The sequence below is a fragment of the Pelophylax lessonae genome, assembly GCF_965119305.1.
Source record: "Pelophylax lessonae genome assembly, chromosome: 3".
NCBI lineage: Eukaryota > Metazoa > Chordata > Amphibia > Anura > Ranidae > Pelophylax > Pelophylax lessonae.
Window position 1 is genome coordinate 636,231,187 of NC_138770.1, and position 13,163 is coordinate 636,244,349.

The 13,163-nt window shown below is 42.3% G+C and overlaps 1 protein-coding gene across 2 annotated transcripts in view; it reads right to left on the reverse strand.

Moving 5' to 3' along the window:
• The window catches only part of THADA (THADA armadillo repeat containing), a 1,178,628-nt gene that overhangs the window by 734,232 nt on the left and 431,233 nt on the right, over window positions 1-13,163 (reverse strand). For both annotated transcript variants that reach the window (XM_082249837.1, XM_082249838.1), the window contains exon 26: window positions 11,285-11,376. In XM_082249837.1, the coding sequence (XP_082105963.1) occupies window positions 11,285-11,376 (92 nt within the window). The remainder of the gene's footprint in view (window positions 1-11,284; window positions 11,377-13,163) is intronic.

Sequence of the window (13,163 nt, forward strand, 5' to 3'; positions counted from 1 at the left end):
GTAGACCATTTTATTTATACATACAGTAGCATTAATTTTCGTATGCGCTGATAATACACATGTTTTGAGCTTCATGAAACCTGCCATCTACTGTTCTGGCAGTGGTCATTTTTATAATAGTAATGAGTAACTATGCAGCACAAAAAAAAAATATTGGAGTAGACGTACTGAAATCATCGAAAAAATGTAGTGAAGTAAAAGTGGAAATAGGAGAAAAAAATTCTACTCTAGGAAAGTACAGATACCGACTTTCGGTACTTAAGTACAGTAGTGAAGTAGTTCTACTTAGTTACTATACATCTCTGAAGATAGCCAAACAACTTCCATGTCAGAGGGTCACAACAGCATCCCCAATACCTACAGCATGACAGACTTCCTTTTTTAGGACCAATTCCCACCACAATTTCTGCATTCAGGATGCATCTTTGCATGCAGGGTTTCTATGTGTTCCAGTGCCTTTTTGCCTTTTATGGGTTCCATTACGTTTTTGATGCATTTTGCCACTGTCCAGATGCATTCAATACAGGAAAAATGCAACATGTTCTACTTTTATTGACTGCATTGGAACACGCTTCACTGGTATAAACTAGGGCCACTGGAATTCATGTTAAATGCTGTCCATGCATTTTTGATGCAGAATAAAAATGCACTGGACTGCATTTGTTGTGAATCAGCCCTAAAGAAACCCAAGGGATTGAGAAGTAGATGATATAAGGAACTCAATGTTCCTGTAAGTGCATTCTTTCAGCTAGAAAATAGCCTTTCATTTTAAACTTTGTTAAGAATTCAGGTCCAGAAATATGCATATTCTATGCAATATAGAATCTATTCTACATTATAAAAACAAACACCAAATATTTCTTAAACCAATGTCAGATAATAATCTGAACTTACTAATACAGTCAACCATTCACAAGCCAAAAACCACTATTCTGAACTCATCATGAACCTCATCTGAAATCTTGTGACTACCTCAAATTATAACAGCCATAATTTCATGAAATATCCAATTAAAGAACTTCAGCACTTTCAGAGATCAGGAGGGTTATGCTATTTATTGTGATAAAAATCAATGAGATATGAGCCGTTCCAAACCAGGAGTAAAACAAATGTGGCCCTTTCAGCCCTCAAACACTAAATTCTTTCATGGATGGTCAGTAGACTATGTGGCGAGAAGGCTTGCCTTTCATAAGGTAGTATTCTTATCAGCAGAATACTTTATTCAAGGAGCAGCACAGAGGATTTGGTCTCACATTTCCCAGAAGATTATTGGTGGGTGTCTTCAAAGTGTTTAAATTGGCAATTCATGTTATATTAAAATGAGTCGTGGAACAGATTTCTCCCGACCTCTGTATGACAGGGATTCAAAATATTTTTTTAAACTCATGACCCAACGTTGGGATCTTTAAATCCATTGGTCGGCGTATCTTCTACAGATAATAAACTACTATATCATAATTAAAAAAATAAAAATAAATTATTGGAATCTTTAAGTTGTAGAGGAGCTTCTTTCTATAGAATTTCTGCAAATAAAGAATTTTCTTTGGAAGGATGAAGTTGTCTGAAGTGAATTGGGTTGAGAATTGCTACCGTTACAACCTATGTCTAAGTATTTTTTTTTCCGCTTTGGATGTAAATTGGAAATGTGGAAAGGTTAGAACCTGTGTTTCGATTGCTGTCTGACTATAAACTGAGTTGATTTCCCTTCTCTTCCTGTCCAAGAGCCACAACAAGAAGTGAGCGCGATCTCTACAAAATTAGAGAAAATCAAACTATTGACAGTTGGCACTAGAATAAGGGTTTCCATTGGAAGATGTCCCCTCTACTGATGTGTCAATAATGACATTTTGGATTTGCCCCTATCTTTTATAAAAATGACAATGGTTCCAGCCCTATTTCACTCTACCCAATACTAGAGAAAAAAAGTTTTGGAACTTTACTCTGATGTATACTAAAATGGGTATCCAAAAACAAAAGCTGGTGTTTTCAGGAAAAAGCCAGCAGGCTTATAGAATGTAATTTTAAGATAGCTCAGGTCAGGAGACTGAAAGGATCCCTTGGCAAAAAAAAAAAGTGCCGTGCAGGGAACTCTTTGATTGGTTTCATAAAGCCTTCTTAAGGCTCATACACACAGGCCGAATATCGGACGGCATCAGACCGGGTGTACGGCAGCCGGTCCGACAGAACCAAAAAAGTTCAGCTGATCAGCACCTGACTGATGTGTTCTGGCGGGGGGGGGGGCATGCCCCTGTCAGGACACAATACCTCAGCAGGGGAGATAGCGGTACTAACATCAGATTGTTAGCACAGCGGCTTCTCCAGAGCTCCTCAGTTTTTGCTTTTGTTCAGGTTTTTACGTGGTTTGAACCAAAAAAAAAAAAACTACTAGTGTGTACCAGGCTTTAGGTTTAGACACAGTTGGGAAATTTGAAAAGGAGGTCTTACAATATCCATGGATGACAAAAAAAGCTAGTAGGTTATTCACCATAACAATGTTTACCCTATCAGAATTAAGAGAACTTTTTTGAGCAAAAAGGCAGAGCTTACAAATTCAGTAATGGTCCCTGAGGACTATGTGATATCAGCGAAATCCATGCGATAAAGAAAAAAATCCATAATAGAGGCTTTAACAGCTAACTTAACCCTGACATTGGTGACCAGGACAATCACTGTAAAGGGGACACAGACAGAAATATAAACCGAAGAAATAAGGTGAACGAACCACCTTTCTCCTGCGCTCAGATACCAAGGCTCCCCGATTGCTCTTTCCATGGGACTTTACAAATGGCGTCTCGGATGGCTACGGTCTTGCTGCCCTAAAGGACTTGGGTAGTCCAACACTACTGCAAACATAAAACACAAAAAAGGGCACACCGACCTAGCGCATTATCCTCAATAATGGCTTTATTGTTAAAACATAAAAATGGCTACTCACAAACATAGGTGAAAATCAATCATATCGAACTCAAGAACGTGAGTATCAGAAGTAGTCCATACGATTGTCCATAGTCCTATTTGGATGAAGGGCTGACGCGTTTCAAGGCATACGCCTCTGGGCTCTGAGGAAGAGGCGTATGCCTTGAAATGCGTCAGCCGTCATCCAAATAGGACTATGGACAAACGTATGGACTACTTCTGTATACTCAAGTTCTTGAGTTCGATATGATTGATTTTCACCTATGTTTGTGAGTAGCCATTTTTATGTTTTAACAATAAAGCCATTATTGAGGATAATGCGCTAGGTCGGTGCGCCCTTTTTTGTGTTTTATATTTGCAGAAATATAAACCGGTCAGGAGTTTGAATACATTACCACTATACTGTACACAAATCTTAAAAAATAAAAATGTTTGCTTTGAGTTATACTTTAAGCTCTGCAAACATTTACTTTCATAGTATTCCGTGGAAAGGTTTGCACTATTAGTGAATACTCACGAAAGCTGAAAGTGGTTGTAAACCTCAGACATGAAATATGAACAAAGCATATCCCTCTATAGTGTGTACTTGTCTCAATTAAGAGCACTAAGTGTCACTTTTGTCTGCGGCTTCGTTCCTCTGCTATCAGCATGAGTCACTTCTTACAAGTTTTTCTGACACTAAGAGAAAAACGGTGACAGGGGAGGGAGCTCCAGCTGATTGACAGCCTCAGCTCTGTTCCTTTGTGCTGTATGGAGGGGGTGTGTCCATTCCCTTCAATCAGCATTTAGAGCTCTCCTTACTGAGCTCTGCAGAGTGTAACGTGAGCTCCCCCCCCCCCTTTTTTTCTGAACTCTCAGACAAGGTTTAAAATTGAGCACTTTGAACAGATGTATAGAAGAGAAGACTGCAGATAAATAAGTACAATTTATGTAGGAGGATTTGTTTCATGGAGAACACAAAATAAGTAGTATGGAATAAAGTAGGGATTTGTTCAACTTCCTAAACAGCCCAATACCAAGGGAGTACCAACCCAATAAATCAAGATTAAAAAAGGAGGAGAGGGGAAAGAGGATAAACAAACATCGGTGGGCATTAAATGGTGAACACTTGGTATTTTAATTAACTTGACTTCAATACACACAACTACAAAAATAGTTTATTAGTACATAGAGAAAAAAAATGTTTACCAAAAAGGGCAAAAATAGGCCCACAAACATATACAGTATAAAAATCCCATATACATACATACATATATATATATATATATACACACACACACACACACACATACACAGCATCTCACAAAAGTGAGTACACCCCTCATATTTTTGTAAATATTTTATTATATCTTTTCATGTGACAACACTGAAGAAATGTTGAAGTCTCCCCTTAGCCTGAACACACCTGATACACTTTATATTTGTAGAGCTAGACACGGAGTAAGAAGCCGTGAAGAAGCCGCCCGTACCGCGAAACATGTAGACAAGCTCCATTGTTGTATAACAGTGTAAATTTGCTGCCCCCTCAAAATAACTCAACGCACACCCATTAATGTCTAAACTGCTGGCAACAAAAGTCAGTACACCCCTAAGTGAAAATGTCCACATTGAGCCCCAATATTTTGTGTAGCCACAATTATTTTTCAGCACTGCCTTAACCTGGTAATGGTCTGAGCACTGACAGGCTGACCCCCTTCCCCTTTAAACTCTGCAGCAATGCTGGCAGCACTCATTTATCTATTCCCCAAAGACAACCTCTGGATATGACGCTGAGCATGTGCACTCATTTCTTTGGACGACCATGGCGAGGCCTGTTCTGAGTGGAACCAGTCCTGCATAACTGCTGTATGGTCTTGGCTACCGTGCTGCAGCTCAGTTTCAGGGTCTTGGCAATCTTCTTATAGCCTGGGCTATCTTTATGTAGAGCAACAATTCTTTTTTTCAGATCCTCAGAGAGTTCTTTGCCATGAGGTGCCATGTTGAACTTCCAGTGACCAGGAAGAGAGAGGGCGATAACACCACATTTAACACACCTGCTCCCCATTCTCACCTGAGACCTTGTAACACTAATGAGTCACATGACACCGGGGAGGGAAAATGGCTAATTGAGCCCAATTTGTATAGTTTCCTTAGGGGTGTATTCACTTTTGTTGCCAGCGAAACTGAGCTGCAGCACGGTGGCCAAGACCATACAGCGGTTTAACAGGACAGGTTCCACTCAGAACAGGCCTCGCCATGGTCAACCAAAGAAATGAGTGCACATGCTTGCATCTGTTGGGAATCCTCAAACGGAAGGTGGAGGAGCACAAGGTTTCTAACATCCACCAGCTCTGTGATGTCATCATGGAGGAGTTGAGGAGGACCCCAGTGGCTACCTGTGAAGCTCTGGTGAGCTCCATGCCCAAGAGGGTTAGGGCAGTGCTGGGAAATAATGGTGGCCGCACAAAATATTGACACTTTGGGCCCAATTTGGACATTGTCCCTTAGGGGTGTACTCACTTTTATTGCCAGAGGTTTAGACATTAATGGCTGTGTGTTGAATTATTTTGAGGGCACAGCAAATTTACACTGTTATACAAGCTGTACACTCACTACTTTACATTGTAGCAAAGTGTCATTTCTTCAGTGTTGTCACATGAAAAGGTATAATAAAATATTTTCAAAAATGTGAGGGGTGTACTCACTTTTGTGAGATACTGTAACATATATATATATATATATATATATATATATATACATACACATACATATATATATACACATACATACATACACAGAGTAGTCAGACGTGGTGTGAGATGTACCACATGGAGCTTGTCTACATGTTTAGCGATACGGGCGGCTTCTTACTCCGTGTCTAGCTCTACAAATATAAAGTGCATCAGGTCTGTTCAGGCTAAGGGGAGACTTCAAGAAAAAAACTGTCTTGCTGAACTCAAACATAAATGTGGAACAGCATGGAGTTCATTACCAAATGGTATATATGCTCTGCATAAGATAGACTGTTCGGATACTAGCAAGAGGAATCCATGGTCTGGGTACTCTCCAAAAGGTCATCTCATATCAAATTGTATACACACTCGCCCCTGGGTCTCCCGAGGACCCGTGACTTATTTGACAGTACCCTAACAGTCTATCTTATGCAGAGCATATATACCATTTGGTACAGAAGTGCATGAGGCCAGCAAGATAATTTGTCGCTTGAAGTCTCCCCTTAGCCTGAACACACCTGATGCACTTTATATTTGAAGAGCAAGAGCAAGCGAGTAAGAAGCCCAAAAGAAGCAGCCTATACCGTGAAAAAAGTAGGCAAGCTCCATGTGGTACATCTCACACAACGTCTGACTGCTGTGTGTGTGTGTGTGTGTATATATATACAGTATATATATATATATATATATATATATATATATATATATATATATATACACATACAGTGCCTTGAGAAAGTATTCGGCCCCCTTGAACTTTGCAACCTTTTGCCACATTTCAGGCTTCAAACAAAGATATAAAACTGTAATTTTTTGTGAAGAATCAACAAGTGGGACACAATCATGACGTGGAACTAAATTTATTGGATATTTCAAAAAAACTGAAAAATTGGGCGTGAAAATATTCAGCCCATTTACTTTCAGTGCAGCAAACTCTCTCCACAAGTTCGGTGAGGATCTCTGAATGATCCAATGTTGACCTAAATGACTAATGATGATAAATAGAATCCACCTGTGTGTAATCAAGTCTCCGTATAAATGCACCTGCACTGTGATAATCTCAGAGGTCAGTTTAAAGCGCAGAGAGCATCATGAAGAACAAGGAACACACCAGGCAGGTCCAAGATACTGTTGTGGAGAAGTTTAAAGCCGGATTTGGATACAAAAATATTTCCCAAGCTTTAAACATCCCAAGGAGCACTGTGCAAGCGATAATATTGAAATGGAAGGAGTATCAGACCACTGCAAATCTATGAAGGCCTGGCCGTCCCTCTAAACTTTCAGCTCATACAAGGAGAAGACTGATCAGAGATGCAGCCAAGAGGCCCATGATCACTCTGGATGAACTGCAGAGATCTACAGCTGAGGTGGGAGACTCTGTCCATAGGACAACAATCAGTCGTATACTGCACAAATCTGGCCTTTATGGAAGAATGGCAAGAAGAAAGCCATTTCTTAAAGATATCCATAAAAAGTGTTGTTTAAAGTTTGCCACAAGCCACCTGGGAGACACACCAAACATGTAGGCGAAGGTGCTCTGGTCAGATGACACCAAAATCGAACTTTCCGCTCTCCTCCTTCTTTGACATTCAGGATTTGTTTTAATCTCTGTGCATCACCTATGACCAGTCACTTCACTGGGTACATGAAAGGATTTACAACCCATTTAAATAAAGATGTAGCCTGTAGCCAGCCACCGCAGAAAATGTAGCTTGGTTCTTATGCACATTCTCTAGTTCAGGGACTTAGAAAGCCAAGAACAAAAAACACCTGACTACGCCCATGGGCTGTCCTCAGCTTGGTATATAAACCCCCTCCTCTGCTCTAGGTAATCAGTTTAGTAGCAAGCAGTATTAGAAGTATCAGAACTCCATAGAGGGGTGGGTGCTAAATCCCATTTTCTCTTTCGTTCATCGACGGACATAGCGCTCCATAAATCATAACTACTGGGATGTCCAAAAGCAGTGCCAAAAGAAAAATGAGGGGTGGGGAAAATAACCCAAGGCTAAACATAAGATCTCTTAACATGGACACAGGTGCCTCAACCGGGTCACAGGAGCCCCATCTGAAAAAATTGGATTTTTGACTTACCGTAAAACTGGAGCCCACCTGAAAAAAAAAATACACTGTTGAAGAGGATCAGGTCCTCTCAACAGCAGCCTTCAAAACCTTACGGCCAAAAGAACCATTCGCAGATGCCAATACATCCACTTTATAAAACTTTGTTAAAGTGTGCACCGACGACCAAGTCGTTGCCTTGCAAACCTGTGTCACTGACGCCTGATGAAGGAAAGCCCAGTAGGCACTAAGCGCCCAAGTAGAGTGTGCCTTAACAAGGAAAGAAGGAACCTGACCCTAAATGGAATAGGCCTGAATCACTGTTTGTCTGATCCATCTGGAAATGGTCGCAGAGGAAGCGGACAACCCTTTACGAGGCCCATCCGTAAGCACAAAGAGAGAGTTTGACTTTCTGAAAGACTCCGTAGTGGTCAGGTACACACACTTGCCCAAACCACATTCAAGGCATGCAAGGCAATTTCCTTTGGATGTTTAGGCCTGGGACACAGGGAAGGCAACACAATGTCTTCATTCAAATGAAAATCGGAGACAACCTTTGGAAGGGACGGACAGGGTGAAGAACCACCTTTTCTCTGTGAATCACCAGGTAAGGTAAATGACAGGATAACGCCACCAGTTGTGACACCCTGGGAGCAGAGGTGATAGCCACAAAAAAGGCCACCTTTAGGCAAAGCGTAAGCAGGGGAATCTCCCAAAGGTTCTCAAAGGGAGGCTTCTGGAGGACCGAAAGCACCAAATTGAGGTCCCAAGGGGGCAACAGAGCCCGCACTGGAGGAACCAAATGTTGGACACCCTGAAGAAAGATACGCACCAGGGAGAATGTGGCAAAAGGTCATTGGGAGAAGACCGCCAAAGCCGACACCTGGCCCTTGATTGTACTCAAGGCCAATTTCTGGTACACCCCCCCCCCTAACCCCCACCCCCGTTGAAGAAAGGTCAAGATCCGAGCCATCAAGAAGGAGTGAGGAAGAACCCCAAGAGACTCACCCCACGCAATGTACGTCTTCCATGTACAATGGCAGATCCTCCTAGAAGTAGATTTCCCAGCTTTTAACGGTGTAGGAATCACCCACTTACATAAACCCTTATCCTTCAGCACCTGGTGTTCAACAGCCAAGTTGTCAATGCCAGCGACTGTAAAGCAGGATGGAAGATCGGTCCTTGGGACAGCAGATCCTCCCTGAGAGGAAGCTTCCAAGGAACATCGGCGACCAGCCGCACCAGATCGGCGGACCAAGCCCAGCAAAAGTCAATCCAGAGCCACCAAGATGACCGGAATCCCTTCTGCCTCGATCCTATGTAGAAGTCTTGGCAGAAGCTTGAGAGGAGGAAAGGCCTAAATCAGATGATACTGACCCCACGGGGCCACCAGCGCATCTGTGGCATCCGCCAGAGGATCCCTTGACCGAGCCACAAATCTCTGCACCTTTCTGTTGAGCTGAGACGCCAACAGATCCACCTCGGTGGTGCCCCCCTGGAGACACAACTGATGAAACACCTCTGGATGAAGGGACCACTTCCCTTTGTCCAATGCCTGCCAACTGAGGTAATCCAACTGTCAGTTTTCCACCCCGGAATTATGTACGGTGGAGGGGGCTGGAACGAGCTGTTCTGCCCATTTCAGAATGCCGGCTACTTCCAGAGCCGCCAGGACACTTCTTGTGCCTCCTTATAAGCCACTGCCATGGCATTGTCAAATTTAATGTGCACTGGACAACCCTGAAAATTATCCGTCCAATGGTCCAGACACAGTCTGATCACTTGGAGTTCTAAGACATTGATCGGTAGTCTGGACACTTCTGGCATCCAGATCCCCTGAGCAAAATGCTTGCCGAACACGCCTCTCCAGCTGGACAGGCTGGCATCCGTGGTGACCACTATCCAATACAAGGGGAGGAAGAATTTTTCCCACCTGAACCGCCAGAGAACGAAGCCACCATATCAGGGACTCCGAGTCAGAACTCCTGGCTTCAAGTCCTTAACTAAAATGTACTGAAACCAGTGGGTCAGCATAACAGCCACAAACATTTTACAAAAAGACATGTTTTACAAAAAAACACATTATAAAAAAGAGGTCAACAATGGCAGACATTGTTCTTTACATTGTGTTGCATCTCCAGGGCAAGACATGGAGGAAAATCTCCCTAATGGGACAGAGACATGGCTGGGGTTATAACCCCTTAGCTATATATACTGTACACTTTAAAGCAGACCATAAAAATGGAAATGGAAGGCCTGGGTTTGTTTTTTTTTTGTTTTGTTTTAGAAAATTAAAAAATCATTGATCAAAAACCCTTACAAAAATGCTTAACACTTTAACACATCACAAATGAGACCTTTCCACTTTCATGGAAGGTCCACTTTATTTGCAAAGTTTTCATGTTTAGATGGATTTTACGAGGGGTGTCCAACTCAAAACGGGACTTTTACATTTATATAATAAAAGAAAAAATTTCAAGGAGTTGAAACTTTTGGACATACTCCCCTGCTACATTTATACACTTATCCCAGCATTTAACGAATGCCTGGAAAGCTTGGGCACAGAAATATTTGTCAGTACGCCTGCTCCATCCTAGGACAGCCTGCTTCACGTCGTCATCAGTGCTAAAATGCTGACCTCCGAGGAACTCTTAGTGGTTCAAACAGGTGGAAGTCACTCGGAGTAAGGTCTGGGCTGCAAGGGAGATGTGGCAATACCTCCTAGCGGAGTTGTTGTAATGTACACATTATGAGCTCATGCATTGTCCACGAGAATCAGGACGCCCTTAGTGTTCAAACCAGGTCATTGTTTCCACAGGCGCGCATGCACATCACTCAGAACACGACAGTAAAATTCACTGTTGATAGTGGCACCACGGGGTAGAAAAACCACATGAATAACACAACGTTTGTCCCAATAAACACTTTACCTGCAGACGCAATTGTTTGAAAGTTTTTTGGTGTTGGTGAGTCTGTGGTGGAGCTATTCCATGCACGCAACAACACTATTGTCTGCCATCTTGATTAACAGTCTCTCAACAGGCCTGCGACATGTGTGCGCCTTTCAGTAATAGGACACACTTGCCACTTACTACTGCATGTAGGACTGCCACGGGAGCATCCCTTTTTATATATTGAAAATTGTTTGACTTGAACACAACTCGTAACTTTAATAAATGAATCTAAAGCTTAAGGGAACGGTTTTACAAAATGCATGAAAAAATACCTAAATATGAGCTACACAGAGACGACATCAGACTTTGTAGCCTTGCCCTGGAATTAGATTCACTTAAAGCTTATACAGTGCTAATAGACTGCAGAAGGGGGGACATCAACAGTGATTCATTTCATATGTTTGGCCCTGTCCATATTTTTTGTGTTACATTTAGAAAGGCTAGAGATTTAAAAGAGCAGATTACATCTAGGAGGCCAGGTATTTTAGGCTTGGCAAAAGTCGGCAACAAGGAACGAGTAAAAAGGTTTTTTGTAACATTAGTCGGCAGATACTGTAAATCCCTGAAAGGCCCACAGCCTTCTAGAATTGGTATTGGCCAAGAGATTGTTTTTCACAAGTGACGCTCGCTTCATGTGCTGCTTACCTGTTTTTCTTGGAGCGTTCATCTTTTCCTCTTTTGACTCCAAATATTCGTGTAATCAGCGTGCTGAAGAGAAGTGTGGAGGAATTTCTCACCTAGTGTAAACAGAAAAGCAGTTAAAACAAAATCTATATATCGGGGAGTTGTCAACAGTATTTTTCTTTCCCAAAATTTTGCAGCAGAAGGAAAGGCCAAGTTTCAGATGCACAGCTCTTAAAGCTTGCCTTACCTCCAAAAAAATAGATTTTATTATCGATTAGTCCATTAAGGAATTTTTGAAGCCATCCAGTTACCACTTCCAAGAACAAAAACATTGGCTAAGTAAAAGGGTGTGATCAAGGCAAAATATCTAGTTATGGTCCTCTTGAGCCAAGACATGTAAGAAGAGGGAGTCTACTACATGGCCAAAAGACAAAAATGGGAGCTGCCTGTGCTGACATGTTTTTGAAGGCATATCCTTCTAGCCTGTCATCTTTATCCTTGCTTACACAATAAGTCAATGATCTGCAACAAGCATGTGCATATCAAGTATCCCAACAGCTGAAAAACTCATAGTCGGTACAGACCAAGTTCAGCATTTTATTTTAAAGCGGAGTTCCACCCGAAATTTATACTTACCTCCATCTTCTCGCTCCCGGTCACCTGAAAAACAAATGGATAATCGCAATTTTTTTTTTTTTTTCACTTACCTTTTAGAGAAAATATACTCACCTTACTTCCTTCTTCCTCCCCTCGGCGGCCACGGCGATTCGTCACTTCCTGCCTTTTGCAATGATTCCTGGGAGCTGAACGTCATCGCTCCCAGGAATCATTGCGCCTGCACCGGCCCCGACGTCCGTTCCGGGGCGCGCGTGTCATTCCCTTCTAAACAGCTTCTGGGCATGCCCAGAAGCTGTGGAGGGATGACGCGCGCGACCCGGAAGTGACGTCGGGGCCGGTGCAGTGCATCGTGGGACCGAAGAAGGAGGAAGAGGACCGAAGAGGACGCGGAAGAGGATCGCGCTGGCTTCAAGCTGCCCACACCTGAGATGGCAGCGCTGGAGAAGACAATTTCAAGGTAAGTATTTCTCCTGAAAGGTAAGTGCAACCCGGGACAGATCAGAGGCTAGCCATTGTGGAATGTGCTAGCCCTGACTGTCCTGGGGGTATTTTTATAAAAAAATGTATAACTAGGGTGGAACTCCGCTTTAAGTTAAAGTATATATCAAGCCAACAACTATTTGTTTTTGATAGAGTGAATATTAAAACAACTGTCTGGCTATCACTGCTATCTGGGGCCTGTGCCAACTGTTTTTTGTTGCTTTGAGTGGATTTTCCATTCCCATGCAAATCTAAAGGATTGAAAATACTTGCTTGAGGGTGATCAAATGCACCTGTCAATGAATTTTGAATGATCTCAGAAGAGTCTCAAACTCATGACAAATTGATGCCATCGGCACAAGCCCAAATTTGACAGACCGAGGCCCCTTATTTTCTTACTTTCTTCCAGACAGGAACTGAGGGGAAATCTGCAACAGGATCACAGACAAATCTGATAGGTTTGACTCCAATACGCAATTGATGGATCATTCTAAACCTTACATACACCCTTTATAGGAGTCAACCTTAAGTAATGCCTGTACATTCAGAGTTTCTCATAAAACCTTCAGTCTTAGTATAACCCCAGCTAATGGGTTGATTTACGAAAACTGGAGGGTGCAAAATCTGGAGCAGCTGTGCATGGTAGACAATCAGCTTCTAACTTCAGCTTGTTCACTTAAGCTTTGACAATAAAACCTGGAATCTGATTGATTTCTATGCAGAGCTGCACCAGATTTTGCACTCTCAGGTTTTAGTAAATCAACCCTTAAACCTTGGCGGGGGGAGGACTATTGTCACTGGG